The 16,332-nt window shown below is 37.5% G+C and overlaps 2 protein-coding genes across 3 annotated transcripts in view; one reads left to right on the plus strand and one right to left on the minus strand.

Annotated features, from left to right (window-relative positions):
- Positions 1–387: 387 nt before the first annotated feature.
- Positions 388–14,468, plus strand: LOC102592048 (uncharacterized). The gene is made up of 15 exons (XM_006338684.2): positions 388–605; positions 1,683–1,777; positions 1,899–2,012; positions 3,624–3,728; positions 3,841–3,912; positions 4,966–5,078; positions 5,183–5,308; positions 10,511–10,579; positions 10,746–10,833; positions 10,960–11,031; positions 11,123–11,223; positions 11,467–11,584; positions 12,102–12,161; positions 12,302–12,412; positions 14,092–14,468. The coding sequence occupies exons 1-15, from the start codon at positions 512–514 to the stop codon at positions 14,200–14,202; spliced, it is 1,449 nt and encodes a 482-aa protein (XP_006338746.1). The 5' UTR covers positions 388–511; the 3' UTR covers positions 14,203–14,468.
- Positions 14,469–14,786: 318 nt separating this feature from the next.
- LOC102592375 (putative serine/threonine-protein kinase) overlaps positions 14,787–16,332 on the minus strand; it is a 9,909-nt gene continuing 8,363 nt past the window's right edge. For both annotated transcript variants that reach the window (XM_006338686.2, XM_006338685.2), the window contains exons 5-8: positions 16,095–16,166; positions 15,699–15,885; positions 15,440–15,572; positions 14,787–15,292 (exon numbers count right to left, since the gene is read on the minus strand). In XM_006338686.2, the coding sequence (XP_006338748.1) occupies positions 15,029–15,292; positions 15,440–15,572; positions 15,699–15,885; positions 16,095–16,166 (656 nt within the window). In that variant the 3' untranslated portion in view covers positions 14,787–15,028. The remainder of the gene's footprint in view (positions 15,293–15,439; positions 15,573–15,698; positions 15,886–16,094; positions 16,167–16,332) is intronic.

Genomic DNA, 16,332 nt, shown 5'->3' on the forward strand with positions numbered 1-16,332 from the left:
CCCTCCACACACACAATTGCTTTTGAAAAATATTTCAAATTTTAAAAATTTACATTTTTTATGCCACCACCCTCACCCCGCGCGACCCAGTCAATTTTTTTTAAAATTATTTTTTGAAAAACGTTTTCCTGGGTCAAATCTCGGATCGGATTTTGGAACGGTCATAGGGGTTTTATCCTAGTTTGAGTGTCGGGTCGGGTCCTAGATTAATTATCGTGGTTGATTTTCGGATCATAAATTATTTTTCTAAAGAATATTTTTTATACTCAAGCCAAAATAAAATCACCAACTAAACATGAGAAAATAAGTTAGAAATCCACTTTATCTTTTAAAAAAAAATATTTTGTTTCCTACCAAACACGTCCTAATACTTAATAATTTCGTCGGTTGAAATGATCCTACCGTTACACTTACACCTCACTTTTTATTTCCTTCTTCGTTAGCGTCGCCTTAAGTGAAAAGAGCGATTTGATCCTCTCCTTGTTTGTGTGTTTGGAATCTTTTTGCGGAAATGGAGAGGAAGAAAGAGGTGATCCGATTGGAGCGGGAGTCTGTTATTCCAGTCCTCAAACCCAGGCTCATCATGGCCCTCGCTGACCTTATAGGTAATCCAATTCTACTTTCTGCTAATCATCACTCAATCTCTTACCTTCTCCTTCCTATTTTCCGGTCCTGAAACCCCCTTTTCCCTTTTCTCTAGTACTAATCTGATAATTTTAAGTTTCTCTTCACCGGGCCTACTTTTTTCTGTTTACCAATTATTGCAGTTAAACCCACGATGTTACTCCTAACCTTGCTGTCTGTTAAGGTTTTTACTCTTTATTTGAAAAATTTAATGCAATTTGACCTTCCCCAGATTAACTTTTGTCTGAAACTTCCAAGGTAAGCCAGGTGACTTGTCTCAATTAACTACTGTTTCAGTATAAGACACTTCCACTCAACTCTAAAGTTTAACACTTTTCTCTTGAATTTGTAACTAGTTGGAGCCGGTTATGTGAATCCTCATCAACTATTCTGCTCCATTTGGTCTTGTTTTATTCCACTAAATAAATTGTCTTTTAGGGCAAATATGGGGTTCTCTATAACCAGGAATACTTTAAATCTTACACTTCCCTTACATGGTCACACAAGCTTAATATACTCTAATCCACCTATAAAGGCTTCCCATCTTTCATCAAGTCCTCGTGGATTCTAAGAAATTGTACCTCTTTTGAAACAACTTCCTTTTATGCGATTTGTTGTATAGGTAAGTAGAAATTATATTCAAAGTTAAAACAATGCTACTAAGTTAGTGCTGGACAATTCAAATGGCGGGGAGGCCCTTTATCAAAAGGAGGAGGGAGCCTGTGCACCCTCCTTGTGAATTTTACACAGACACTTGATGGATTGAATCCCAAAAAGGCTTCAAACTCTTTTTGCACTGTATAAGTTTTGACGTCTTAAATGTTGACTCTTAAATGTTATAACTTTTTACACAAATGTAAGTTTTACCTTCTGTATAGACATAAATCATGTCTCTGTCTTTCTTTAAAATTGTTTTCATTGCTACCTTTATGAAAATTGTATAATGTTGCATGAATCTGTGTGGTTCTAGTTCTCTTTAATGCTTTTTTTTATAATTGATTATTCAAGTAACAGTTTTGATTCGAGGTTCTAATGATCCCGACTTCCTCCTTGCCCAGAACATAGTTCTGACCGGGCTGAATTTCTGAAGCTTTGCAAGAGAGTTGAGTACACAATTCATGCTTGGTATCTTCTACAATTTGAGGATCTCATGGTAATACAATTTTATGTTGCTTTTCATTTGATCAAATATGCTTTCTCCATCATTTTACGGCAAATGAATTTAATTTGCTGATGATGATATTGTGTTGATGAATAGTATTGTGTGATTGCAGCAATTGTATTCCTTGTTTGATCCTGTGAACGGGGCTCAAAAACTGGAGCAGCAGAAGTTATCTCCAGATGAGATTGATGTTCTTGAACAGAATTTTTTGACATATTTGTTTCAGGTAAAAAAGATGTAGCTTCTTCTTATTTTTTTTCTCTCTGGTATCTGAGCCAGCTATATGAGCTGTTTAGATTCATAATATAACATGCAAGCCCAAACTGCCTAACCAGTGTACTTGAGAGATAGAGACTTGAGTTTTCATTTGTTGGCCCTCAAAGATCCGCAGGTGTCACTCATAACATATGGCAGTCGGATTTCTTTTGATCAACTTCAAATGAAAGCATTTCTTTAAGATAAAAGATGACTTTCTCTAGACTAAAGATTAAAAATAAATAATAATGATAGAAGAGATAATTCAAAAGCCACTTCAGTTTAATTTCAGAGAAGGGTTTAGTTTTAGCATTTATATTCTTTTCCTAGAAATTTGTTCTCCGCTAGGACAGGGTTGAGATATCTTTGTTAAACACTTTGAACAAAGGTGACATTCTTCTATGAAGGATTTGGAAGTTGATTGAATCTTTCCCTCATTTTGTCTGGCCATTGACTGATCTAGTAAGTTTAAGTTAGAGAAAGTCGGAAACATGGCTGGTGGTGGAGGCTAAGCCTTTATCTCAAGAAAATGCCACTAACTCTGATGGTAGGGGAAGTCTGTCACTATCTCATTCTTTCCGACTCCCCAGCAGTATTTACCCAAATGGGATTTTGCCTATCAGTGACCACCATCAACTGCTATAATCAATTGTATCCGCATATCTTTAGTCATGACATTAGTGTTCCAGTTAAAATTTATAAAAACTCCAATCTCATATGTGTGTCTGTGAGTTTATATATAATCTTCATTTGTTTATATAATAATATCTGTGTGTGTGTGTGTACCATGGCCCAACAGTTCAACAGAAAAAGGGAAGTTAGAATAATTTCGATCTATGGCCCTGTATGGAGGGGCTGACCTTTACGAACCTTCAAATGAAAACCATACCTGTGGACAATGTGCTATCCTCTTTCCTGGCCCTCGAAAAATATCTATAACAACACAAAAAAGAATCATACATCAGTTATTAAGTGTAAGATCCTCTGAAATTGAAGAGGCTGTATCACATTGCATAATTGATCTAGCTTCCTCATTGGATACACGTCAACTTGTTAAACATTGGAACTGTAGGAAGATGAGAGGTATCACAGTGTGTCCTTCTATTTTAGAGGTAGCCATTAACATTGAGAGAAAAACTTCTTGGTTTTACTTAGGGGAGGAAGACAACTAGTGAGGTGAATGGTAAGAGGTCTAGGTGTTTTTCTTCAGGAAGTGGGAGTTTCTTCTTCCTTCAGTTTTCCCCATCTTTTCCTCTTCTTCTTTGTTATTCTTAACAAATATTTCCCATGTGCAAAATTGAATGGAAGGGGAATATTTCCGTGTTTCAATCATGGTGGCTATATATTAATTTATTTATCTCTAAAGTTGTTTTCCATTATTTTGCATTGCGTTCTCTTGCTATTGAGACTAAGCTTGTAATGGATTTTTAAACTTGCATCAAGCTCTAAGAGCAGTGAATTCTGAATGTTTCTCTATATCTAGCTGGAGGATTAAGGGAAATGGGGATGGCATTTGTGTTTTTTTGCGTCCCCTTATTTGATTATCCAGTTTTTATCCTCATTTCTCCTTATGCTGATGCAGATTATGGACAAAAGTAACTTTAAAATAGCGAGTGATGAAGAGATTGATGTTGCACATTCCGGGCAGTATCTTCTAAATCTTCCTATCAGTGTTGATGAATCTAAGGTTTTTAGTTGCTTCTGCATATAATTTGGTTCAAACAATTATTGATTCTCTTGATATAGTTTCTTTTTGACATGTTGACTTTGCGATTCATTCTACCTTATCCTGGATGCAGCTTGACAAAAAACTTTTAAAGAAGTATTTTGCAGAGCATCCTCACGAGAGCCTTCCAGAGTTCGCTGACAAGGTATCACTCTTACTGAAGCTTCAAGTCGCTATTTAAATTGAGGCGTTTACTCTTTCTGGGACGCTTGGTATGGAGTTAACGGCTTCCCAGATGCTAGGTCTACAAGTGTAGTTTCTGGTTATAATTATGAAATTTTCACCGAATTGAATATTTGCCAATTTGTTTCTTGTTGGTGTGGAGTTCAAGAATGCAACTTGATTCCTTGATATCCACATATGGTTTCCATACCTCTGCCTTGATTTGCAACAATTAGGATCGACTTTTAAAGTGTGTGTATCACATCTACCTCTACATGTGATGCTGTGAAGCTATTATTTCCATCGTGAGATTAGGTGTCAGGGATGTTCATTGCTGCCGCTTGCTTTTTTTGGCAGAAGGAATTCGCACTCCAATCAAAACATGAACAAAAGTTTGCGACCATTTAATTCAAGGAACTTCGTTGTTATATTACTTTTACTTTGAAAACAACCTCTCTATCCCAGAAAGAGAGGTAAGGGGTCTGCGTACGCCCCACTTGTGGGATTACACTGGGTTGTTGTTGTCTTTGGTGAACAATAATTTTTATTAAAAGAGAAGATAATTTTTGCAATCAAGGGTTTAAAATAGTGTGTTACAAGTTACGACTGAGGACAAACTGGGATCTAATGCCCTCTCATCTTCTTGCTTGTTTTTATAAGATTAATCATCATTTTAAGGGCTGCTCCTTAAATCTTTAATGGTGCACACAAGCAATTAACAACGGGTAATAGTTACTTGACTATTTCTTTGAATCTGCAAACCATATCATGGATGGACATGGGTATATTTGGCTGTTCAACTTATATGGTATATCAATATGTCCTGAAACTTATTAGGTTTATCAGTGTGTAGTATGAATATATACTTTTCTTAAGACAATTTCGTTGCCATTTCCTGATCTGATTTGAATTGTATTTAGTGCTACCATGTTATTGTCCATTTTATATGCAGTATTATTGTATTATTCCTACTCAAGGGTAAAGGATGAAAGTGAACAGTTTGATCATGCCACTGAGTTACTTTTTTCTTTTCCAGTACATAATCTTTCGCCGCGGCATTGGAATTGATAAGACTACGGATTACTTTTTCTTGGAAAAAGTGGATATGATTATTTCACGCATTTGGGGATGGATTTTGAGAAAAACAAGGTGTGTGGCTTTTAGATACAAAAAAAGCAGTAGTATGGTAAACCTGTTTACTGTTTGCATTGTACTCAAAATGAAGTTCCTACCTTTCTGAATCCTTCTGATAGACTGTTTTCGAGGAGATCAAGTTCACGGCGCCAGAAGAATCCAAAAAAGGATGACGGGATCAATAGTGAAGCAGAAGATCAGGACTTATATGTTGAACGTATCCGCATTGAAAATATGGAACTCAGGTCTAATAAGTGGTCTTTGTGGTTCTGTATTTCTATTCTTTGCTTAAACTGATATGCTGCTTTAGAAAGTTCATATGGCACTTCTGTATCTGTGAATCTTTTTATCAAAATATGGTTCTCAATAAAAGAGTTTCAATCGTCTATGCAAAAGGGACCTTGTAAGTACAGCAAAGAGAAAATAGAGACAAAACACTGCTTTGCAATTTTACAACATCTTGCTCCACCCCTTTAAGTGACTTCCTATTTCTCTATTCCAAATGACCCGCATGATTGCTAAAGGGGCAACATTTCATGCCTTCTCTTCCCCCTCTTATTAGTCCAACTTCATAAAGTCTCCTTCACCGTGCTGGGCATCACCCATTGCATCCTAAACAAGTTGAGGGCCACACTACATATCCAATTAGCCACGTCGCAATGCTATAGGAGATGATCTACATTTTTCGCTTGCACTCTTACACTTAAACACCAACTAACATAGGTGATCCTCCTCTTCAAATTTTCTGTTGTTAAGATCGCACCCCTTACTGCCAACCATACAAAGAAACACACCTTTCTCGGAGCTCTAGGGATTCAAATATAGTCATGGGGGAAAGTACATTCCCCTCACACTAGTTATCTCTTATAAATAGAACAGTGAATAATCCATCTCCACTCTCTCGCCAGCTCCATACATATGACAAATTATTAGGAGTGGCTAGCCCATTCAAAAATTCAATCAAATTGTGAAATTCTTCCGTCTCCCAATCCTGGAAAGATACACGATATATATATTAGGGAAGACTTCCCTCAACTCATCTCGTTCTCCCCACACCACTTATGTGCCCAGACACTAGTCCTGATTCCTCCCCAAACCTTTAAGGAAATGTCCCCAAAAACGTACCCACCCATACATAATACTCCTCCATAAACCACACCTATACATATTTATAATGTTTCTAGTCCTCCATCCCCCTCCCATAGCACCATATGTTTCCACTACCGCCCCCTACAAAAAGCATTCTCCTCCACCCCAAATCTCCATCTCCACTTCCCTAACATAGCTTTATTGAACACCTTGAGGTATTTCACATCGAGTCCTCCCCATTCCTTTGGAGAAGTGACAACTTCCTCGTTCACGAGATGATGCTTTATTGTGCCTTCCTATGTATCCCATAAAAAGGTACATTGAAGACGTTCCAACCTTTCGGCTACTTTGTCGAGGCCTGACATGAAATACATAAGAATGTTGGACAAAGTGCTTTTGATCAACACTTCCTTTCCCCCTTTTGACAAGTGCCTCTTTTGCCATACCGCTAGCTACTTCTGCACTCTCGATCATCGGATTCCACACTGTAAGGTCTGCACCCAAAGCTAGACCCAAATAAGAAATAAGTAGAGTACCCACCTTGTTGATAAGAATCGGGGTACTAAATAAACAAGAAAATAATGCGGAAGCGAAAATAAACAGATTAAAGACAAGAATTGAAAGATATGCGAAATTTGAGGATAAAACCTCCAAATTCAAAAGATGTCCTTAGAACCCTAATTAATCTTAGTATTAAAAATTAGCGTGTTAAAGCTAATTTATGATACTAATAGAGCCAATTCAAGAACTTAGATAAAAAAGTGATCTAGACCCCTATTTCGAAGTAACTAGAGACAATAATTAGTGTAAGACTAATTACCTTCTTTAATTTACGAATAATAACCAAAAATATCAAGTTTAAACGTCTCTCAATCAGGCATACAAATTATGGATGGAGTGGAAGCAGAAACCTGGAATGTGGTGGAGACAGAACCACTGGATTTCCATGATGCAGAAGAGGAAACTGATGGGGAGATGGATGTACCGATCTGGGTACACCAAAATTTAATCGGTCTGTACAGAAGGTCTGTACAGGCTGATGAGAGTTGGATCTCAGAATAACTGGATAAGGGGGTTTACTATAAAGAACAAGGAAAATGTTACAATGGAACTGACACATTTATTCTATGCAGATGACACAGTGGTATTCTTTGAAGCTGAGCAGGAACAAATATGTTTTTTAAGAGTGATCATATGAAGTTTGAAAGTAATGGTTCGAGAACCAGGGGAAAGGGAAAGCTATAAATACATGATGAATGTGAAGATAATATCATGGAATGTGAGGGGATTAAATTGCAGAGATAAGAGGAGAATTATCAACAGTGTTTTTCAGGAATGGAAGGCAGATGTCATATGTTTGCAGGAAAGAAAGCTAGAAGGTGAAAATGGGGAGGCAATTAGACAGGTATGGGGAAGCAGGGGAGTTAAATACACCCAATTAGAGGCTAGTGGCACTAGAGGGGGGATACTAATGCTTTGGGACAGTAAACATTGGGAGGGGAAAGTTGTGGAAATTGGTGCCTATACTCTAACTTGTGGATTCAAATCAAGAAATTGTGATTTTGAATGGCATATGACAGGGGTGCATGCACCTAATTGCAATCTTGAAAGACAAGAAGTATGGCGGGAAATTGGGGCTGTTAGGGGTTTATTTTCTGGACCCTGGATCCTAGGGGGCGACTTTAATATTGTAAGGTATGCTTCAGAGAAGAAGAACTGTTCAAGGAACTCCATTTATATGTCAGAATTTTCTGATATGATTGAGGATATGGAGTTGATTGATCCTCAACTTGAGGGAGGTAATTACACATGGACGGGGGGGAACCATGCAGAATATGGTTCCAGAATTGACAGAATAATGTACTCTACTGAATGGGGGGGAAAGTTCAACAATGTAAAGCAGGAATTGATGCCAAGAGTATGTTCAGATCACTCACCAATCGCACTCGCAAGTGGTTATTGGATCTATACCAAATCCTACTTCAAATTTGAAGGATGGTGGCTGGAGACTGAAGGCTTTAATGAAAGAGTCAAAGAATGGTGGACAACTAAGGGAGGCCTAACTTCTTTTAACGAAGCCCATTTTTTTATTAATGAGGCCCAACTTCTGGAATCCCAGCAGACAAAAGAGACAACACCAATAAATATTGACCCTATGATGGAAAAGAAGAAAAAAGAGTTGCTCAATAGAATTACTGATTTTGACAATATTCAACAGGACAGACCTCTGTCTGATGTTGAAGTAATTCAAAAGGCAAGTTCAACTAAGTCGGAACAGCAGAATCATCAAATAGACCCAAAACAACATGGGTAAGGATCATAGGTCTCCCTCTCCACCTCTGGTCCCAAAGACTCTTCAAGATCATCGGAGAATACTGCGGTGGCTGGGCAGAAACAGAGGAAGAAACGACGCTACGGAATCACATTAAATGGGCCAGAATCAAGGTTCGCAGTGACGGAAGTAACATCCCGAAGGAAGTGACGATTGAAAACAGAGGGACCTTATTCACGATGCAACTTTGGGCAGAAGCTCCGACGAGGGTAGCCATCGGAGCAGAAGGGTCGACTGAGCCTTTAATCCAGCAGTCTACGCAAGGAAATCCACTGGGCAAAAGGAGGTGTAATACGGGTAATGACCTCTGGTTATTAGAAGATAACAGAGGGGAAAACAGAGATCTAATCACTGGCATAGACAGGGACAGGCACATGGGCTCTGTCTCTGACACTACAGCTGTTGTGGGCCCTATTTCACATGTGCACAAGGAAGGTCATATTTTAAATGATATTGGGCCACTATTAGTTAAAAGAAAAGGGTTTATAGCTAAGGGAGGCCTAACTTCTTTTAACGAAGCCCATTTTTTTATTAATGAGGCCCAACTTCTGGAATCCCAGCAGACAAAAGAGACAACACCAATAAATATTGACCCTATGATGGAAAAGAAGAAAAAAGAGTTGCTCAATAGAATTACTGATTTTGACAATATTCAACAGGACAGACCTCTGTCTGATGTTGAAGTAATTCAAAAGGCAAGTTTAACTAAAGAGTTTGAAGACTATGCTAAAAAGGAAGAGATAGCTTGGAGGCAAAGATCAAGGACATTGTGGATTAAGCAAGGGGACAAGAACACTAAATTCTTTCAAAGGATTGCAAATGCTCACAAAAGAACCAATCACATTGATAAATTGGTGGTGGAAGGTGATGAACTAACAGAAGCAACAGATATCAAGAGGGAGGTGGTTTTATTTTATAAGAAGTTGTACTGTGAGACTGAAAATTGGAGACCTGCTTACAACATGTACCCCTGTCCAGTAATCAACAGGGAGGAGCAACAAGATTTACAGAAACCTTTTGAAGAAGATGAGGTCCTGAAAGGGCTAAAGGCATGTGCTATAGACAAGGCACCAGGTCCAGATGGGTATACTATGGGCTTCTTTGTGAAGTGTTGGGAGATTCTAAAGGGGGATGTGATGGCTACTATCCGGAACTTCCATTCTCAGGAAGTTTTTGAAAAGAGCCTTAATGCAACTTACATTGCACTCGTTCCAAAGAAGAATGGAGCCAAAGAATTGAGAGATTTTAGACCAATCAGTCTGATTGGAAGTGTCTACAAACTAATTTCCAAAATTCTTACAGAAAGGCTAAAGAAGGTGATGCCAAAGCTGGTTGACTTTGTCAGTATCGGGGGTGCTTAAGAAAGACAATATACGCAAACACTTCTTGTGGCAGGGTAATAGAGAGAATAAGACCTTAACTTGGTTAAATGGGAGTGCACTCCGGAGTGTCTAAGTGTTACCCTCGTTCTTTATTGCTTACGAAATATAGAGATCTATTATCTTAATTATAGATGCCAGGAATCTTAATCAAATTCCCATCTTTGTAATCTCATTACCAGCAAAATACTTGAAGAAGACACCGGCAAATAATTTCTCTAATCAAAACTCTCCCTCCGAATTGTTGATGCATGCCTAGTTGAGTAGCAACGACTTTTGAGCAGATCCCTGACAAAGTAAATATTGGATGCTTTTGTGTTTCCCTTCTGTCTTTTCTGTTTATGTATCTTCACTTTTCAGCATTGACAAGCCTGAATGTAATTGGAAAACTCGGATTAATCAATTCTGTGCATGGCTTGTAATGTGTTTACTTCTTAGAGCAAGAAAGTTTGTTGTCTAATATCTGCGAATGCCTTGACTGAACTCCTTGAAGCGGATGACCAGTTGTTGAATTCACCACCGTTAGCTGATTGAGTGACATTAATAATTGTGAATTAATGACACTAGCACTAACAATGTTTGCTTTCTCCTTTGTGTTCCTGTTGTTTATTACCAACTTTTACTTTTTTTTGTGTGTCTGAATCCAGTTTACGTAGTCTGATGAGCAAGATAACAATTCAAGAGCCTACTTTTGACAGGATAATTGTTGTCTATAGGTACAAGTTCCCATTCTTTGCGGATTTTTTATTTTAATTTTAAGTTCAGTAATTTGCTTGAAGCGCATTTTCTGCACAAATAATGCTCGTATTTTGTTCCTTTAATTTTCACTTGTTGTACACTGCTGTGTTGTTTGCATAATGGATTCAAGTTGTAATTATGCAGAAGAGCTGGTACCTCAGCAAAATCGGACCGAGGAATTTATGTGAAGCATTTCAGACACATTCCAATGGCTGACCTGGAAATTGTCCTGGTATGATTTTTTTTTCTAATTGTTTTCTTTCAGCCTCCCAACTATGTATACGTGTACTTTTTCTTTGGGGGGTAGAGCTTCTTATAAACTGTTACATCTTGATAATATCTTTCTCTTTCTTTTTAGCCAGAGAAAAAGAACCCCAGTTTAACTCCAATGGATTGGGTCAAATTCCTTGTATCTGCTATAGTTGGTCTGGTTAGTTATTTATCCATACGATTTGACTGCTCTACTTTCATCGTCCCTTTAGAACTTTGTTTTAAACTCTGGTATTCCTTAATTCTTGCAGGTTGCTGTTGTGAGTTCGCTTGAATTGCCTAAAGCTGATATATGGGTCATGTTTGCTATCCTCTCCACAGTGATAGGCTATTGTGCAAAGACATACTTCACGTTAAGTGTTCTGTTGATTTCAGTACTATCTGTATCAATATTGATAGATAACAAAGTGTTATCTATACCTTTATCGTTTAATTCTTACCTGCTGACTGTATTCTGCACTTCTGCATTTTGTCATGCTGAGACACTGGTTTTATATTTTGAATGCATCAGATGATTGCGAAGAATGTAACTCATTACTAAGAACATCTTCAAGCTGGTATTTTAGTGGAACTGATTTCCTTAACTTGTCTGCAGGTTTCAACAAAATATGGCTACATATCAAAACTTGATTACACAGTCAATGTATGATAAACAGCTAGATAGTGGAAGGGGTACTCTTCTACATTTGTGTGATGATGTGATTCAGCAAGAAGTATGTTAGCTTCTGTCTTCTTTTCCCCTTCAAATGCTTGTCCATTCAATCATATGAATTTCCAGTAATGTTATTACCTACCTCCTTCCCTGGGCAACAAAGGATAATAGTACTGAAAATAAGCTTTTCTTTTTCATTTCTTCGTGATATCTATGGGCGCAGTCGAACGTAATTAACAATATTTATATCCTTCAATTCTAATTGCTGGCCTGGAACCACGGTCATCAAAAAAAAAAAAAAACATATGATGGTCTTCTTGATTATATATGATAGACTAAAGAAACAATCATGAACACAGAGAAATGAAAGGAAGATATTTATTATATTGATGTGCTGTTATAGGAAACTCAGAAATGTTTAAACATGTTCTCAAGGTTCCCACTTTTAATGAATATTATTGGATGGTAACTTGAGACTGCATTTAGTACTGAATGTAGCTACTGATTCTGATACAATATTCTCTGATTAGTTGAACAAGTTACAGCTGGTCCTTACAGTGTCCATGCCAAATTTGCAGGTAAAGGAAGTTATTATATCATTTTTCATTTTGATGGAACAGGGTAAAGCTACTTTGGAGGTATATAATCCTTATTCTCTCTGGATGTTTGGCATGCATATGAATATTATCCTGTACTTTTCCTTGATGCATGCTTCCATGGGGTCCATTCATTATTGTGCTACTAACATAATCTTCCACTATTCTGAGTGATGGTATAGGATCTTGATGTGCGCTGCGAGGAGTTACTAAAAGAAGAGTTCGGTGTATGCTGTAATTTTGATGTAGATGATGCTGTTCAGAAACTAGATAAATTAGGCATTGTTGCTCGGGTAAGATTGGTCTTCTGTAATAGCCTTTTGCTTTCTTTTCTTTCCCTTGACCTAGTAAATTTCTTTTCTTGCTGCCAGATATTTAGATAGAGACACTTCTGTGGGAATCACATATAGAAATCTCCCACACATTGTATAGTTTATGGATCTCCGTATTTGGACGATTCCAAACTCGGCCAAGCCATTTGTTTCCTATTGCGTTGCTCATTTCTTTGCTGACTAGATGATCCTTACCACACACCATGTATATCTTCTTAGAGAAAGTTATGCGCTTTTAAGTATTAACTGGTCAGTGTTTTAAACATCATCCTTTGGAATGGACATGATTGAGCTAGTGTCTTTTAAGGAAAAGACAAAAAGGATATCTGCAGGAATTTGTGAGTTACTCTCTAATTTTAAAACCACTAATTTACTAGAAGTCTGAAAACTTGGAAGGAGAAACTCCTCTTGGTCATTAGAAGCATTAAACCAAGAAGAGACTCTAGTAGCCTTCCTTTTTCAGCGACCAGGTTGAAATGATTTAGTTAGTTTATTAGCATACGAGCATTCTCTATTGCTATACCTGGAAAACCCCTGAAAAGTCTTTTCCAATATGAAAGTGGATATTGTACAAATTCTACACCGATGGAACTGGAGTCTGCCTGCCTGATGCATCCAGCAAAATGTGAAAGATTACTTTCGTTGAACAGATGTAAAATAACTTTACACATATTAAAGATTTTTTGGACGAGGAGGTTTTATGTAGAAAAACATCAAGGTTTAATTTGGGGATTTGAGTGTAGAGTGTAAATAAACGTTGCTTTAGCGAAGTAAGGTGCTACTACCATCAGGAAAAAGGTATGAAGTTAAAATCATACTAATGTTTAAAAACCATCATAAATTTCTTATAGATATGAAGGCATTGTTTCTGTTTTTTGTGACTAATTTTCTTGTAATAAATTTCTAATGTTTTGTATAGGTGGTCATAATGTTTTGTTAACAATTAATGTATCACTTTGCAATGGAACAGGGGGATCCCCCCAGCATCTGTTTGGTTGTGCTCACCTAGTGTCTAATGTTGTTGTCTTGAAGACAGAGCCCATGGGGGCGAAGAGGCACATGCATTGGTGCTTGTAGTAAATACACTCTATTTAACATTATTTTTATACACTCTACCAAACGACCCCTAAGTGAAGCAAAGAGCCCTACTTCGGCTTCACCCATCTTCATAATCTTGAATGGATTTATTGGAAGCAGGAACATTAAATATATTTTAGGAAAATAAGTCCTTTCCTGATAAATGCTTTTTTCCAGAAAATACTTTTGCCAAAAGATTACTTGCCTTTAGGGAAGATGTCTTCCTACGATACTACTTCTCATTTTCTTAAGAAGTCCATTTAATAGCATATAAAAGCGAGGTGACTTAAGTGTAACAAATATTTGATAAGATTAGAGAAGTCAAATCTACTCTTTTTAATGGAGATATAAAGAAATAAGCATTTTCTCAACTTGGGGAATGAACATGTTATTGTGCTATCAATTGGGATCCAGGAAAGTATCCACCGACTATGCCTACCATATTTAGTATGATAAGTCCCTTTCTTGTTGGCTAGCTATTGAAGTCTAATGTTACCTTAAGTTATCCTGAAGTGAATATTTATATGTTTCTCTTGCCTCTAATATATTCTGTTCCCATTCAGGATACAATTGGACGGTATTATTGTGTTAGTCTCAAGCGTGCAAATGAGATAATTGGGACTACTACGGAAGAGCTTGTTCTCAAAGCAAAACAGGGTGCGGTTTCTTCATGATGTTATATGCCAGATGATTAGCTTCTTCATATCTTTTTTCCCCTCTTTTTGGCTTGTAAGAAAAGAATTGAATACCACACATGGGGGTGTTTGCATGAGCATGCGTATTTTATTCATTACAGAATTTATTCACTGTTGAAAGAGTGAAGTGAATGCGGAAGCTCATGGATGCCTGAACTCTAAGCCTAGAAGTAGTCCTTATTGTGCTTTTATAAATGGAAAATGTTGGTACGGAAATGAGCATTCTAGAAAGCTGATGTTTGGCTTCAACTTTACAAATTCTGTCACCATGATTCTTCTAGAAGCAGGACAATAAAGAACGTCTCCTACAACAGTGTGCTCATATCAACTAAACATGTAATACCATGAAAAGAAAAGACTAGCCTTCTGGAAACTGAGCATACGAGAAAAGCTCTTCCTCAACGTTTTCACTATGTAAGGCTATTCATCTTTGATATACTCCTTCCTCATAACTTGCATTCAAGTTATCGCCTTAATCCTTGTGAAATACTACTAATCTAGCTTACATGACAGGCAAGCCTGAGATGGAATATGAAGTAGTATTTAACAAAAAGATTCAAAAATTTACGCCAGGAAATCTTCATCTATTATCAACAAATAATTGTTTATCACAAGGTTTTGAGCACATCTATGAGAATGGGGGGGGGGAACAGCTGCCAACTTCTTCCTTTCTTTTTTTTTTTTTACAATTAACAAACAGCTGGATGCATCTCCCTTTCCAATCTGGTGTTTCTGTAAATATAATCTGAAAAATCACACAAACAAAAGAATTAATACAACCAAGAAGCTTAATTCCCACTCCATCTTATTTTAAAGCCCTAAAAAGTTGACTTCCAAGAGTCACAACTGGAGTTCCTTCTCCCATGATTGTTGTCAAGCTCATTTCTTTCTCCAGTATCCGGTCCAGTTCCATCACCACATAACTCATGGTAGGTCGCCTTTCACTCGAAGGGTCAACGCACCGGACAGTCAATTGCATGAACTCTTCCATGCTTTCTGTGGTGAAGCTATTACCCAATCTTGGATCAATGATGGCAGATATGTTTCCAGAGTCTTGATTATTCTCTACCTGAAATGAGAAAAATACTCTATTAGCAACTGCATAACTAGCTGAATTCCTCGATTGTCTGTCGGGGCCTCAATTTCCTTTGTCAATAATACATTTGAGAAAAAAAAGTCTTTAAATGCATCAGCTTGGTCTGGAAAGGGTATATACCCATTCAACTATGTTTACATTCAAATCTGAAGATAGCAAATCCATTGCTTCATGGCCGCTAACTAGCTCCAGGAGAAATATACCAAAACTGTAGGCATCACTTTTCTCAGAAAATCGTCGGAACTCTCTGACCCTACAGAATAATGAGAAAAAGTCATTGGATCTTCACATCAATCATATCCCTGCTGAGCCACAGAGGAGAAAAGAATGAAAGGAAAGATGTTCCAAAAAATAAACACTAAAGAAGCAAGAAGACTACTCTGGGGCAAGAAATATTTCATCAGCAGCCACTCGAGAAGATGGGCCTGCAACCTCAAATCTTCCAAGAAAATTGCGTAATCCCGCATCTGCAACTTTAGCTATGAAATTTTCATCCACAAGAACATTTGCTGTCTTAAAGTCTTTATGAATCAAGCGGGGACTTAGCGAGTGAAGATGAGCAAGACCTGCATATATAACATTGAGCGAGAATGAAGCATAAGAACCAATACTGTTAAAAGTATTTCAACTCAAAGAAGTGGATGCAGGGCCCTTAAGTATTGTGAAAGCTTATCTTTGCCAGACCACTACTAGGACAGGCATAATTATTTTCCCAAACAAAAGATAAACCAATACCAGGGGAACCCAAATGCTCACTGATTTTGCAGAGGATCACCTTTAGCTGCCCCTAGAGCTATAGAAAGCCTATGCTTGAATTCTAGCTTCTCTTGTGTAACATGACCGCCACCTAGAAGAAAAACCCATGAAATGAAGATCAAACAGAAAAAGATATTGCACCTTACAAAAGTTCACAATATTCTCTATTTGACTTGCAGTTGAAAACGAGTAAAAAGCAAAGACAGATTGGAACAAAAAAGAGGGACTACTTTTAATTTATTTTTTTGTATGTTGGG

This window comes from Solanum tuberosum, unplaced genomic scaffold (genome assembly GCF_000226075.1).
Source record: "Solanum tuberosum cultivar DM 1-3 516 R44 unplaced genomic scaffold, SolTub_3.0 scf00004, whole genome shotgun sequence".
Classification (NCBI taxonomy): domain Eukaryota; kingdom Viridiplantae; phylum Streptophyta; class Magnoliopsida; order Solanales; family Solanaceae; genus Solanum; species Solanum tuberosum.

Coding starts and splice junctions, on each gene's coding strand:
- LOC102592048 (XM_006338684.2), top strand. CDS start 512: ATGGAGAGGAAGAAAGAGGTGATCCGATTGGAGCGGGAGTCTGTTATT. Junction 2,013..3,623: donor TTTTGACATATTTGTTTCAG/GTAAAAAAGATG, acceptor ATGCTGATGCAG/ATTATGGACAAAAGTAACTT. Junction 10,834..10,959: donor CTGACCTGGAAATTGTCCTG/GTATGATTTTTT, acceptor CTTTCTTTTTAG/CCAGAGAAAAAGAACCCCAG.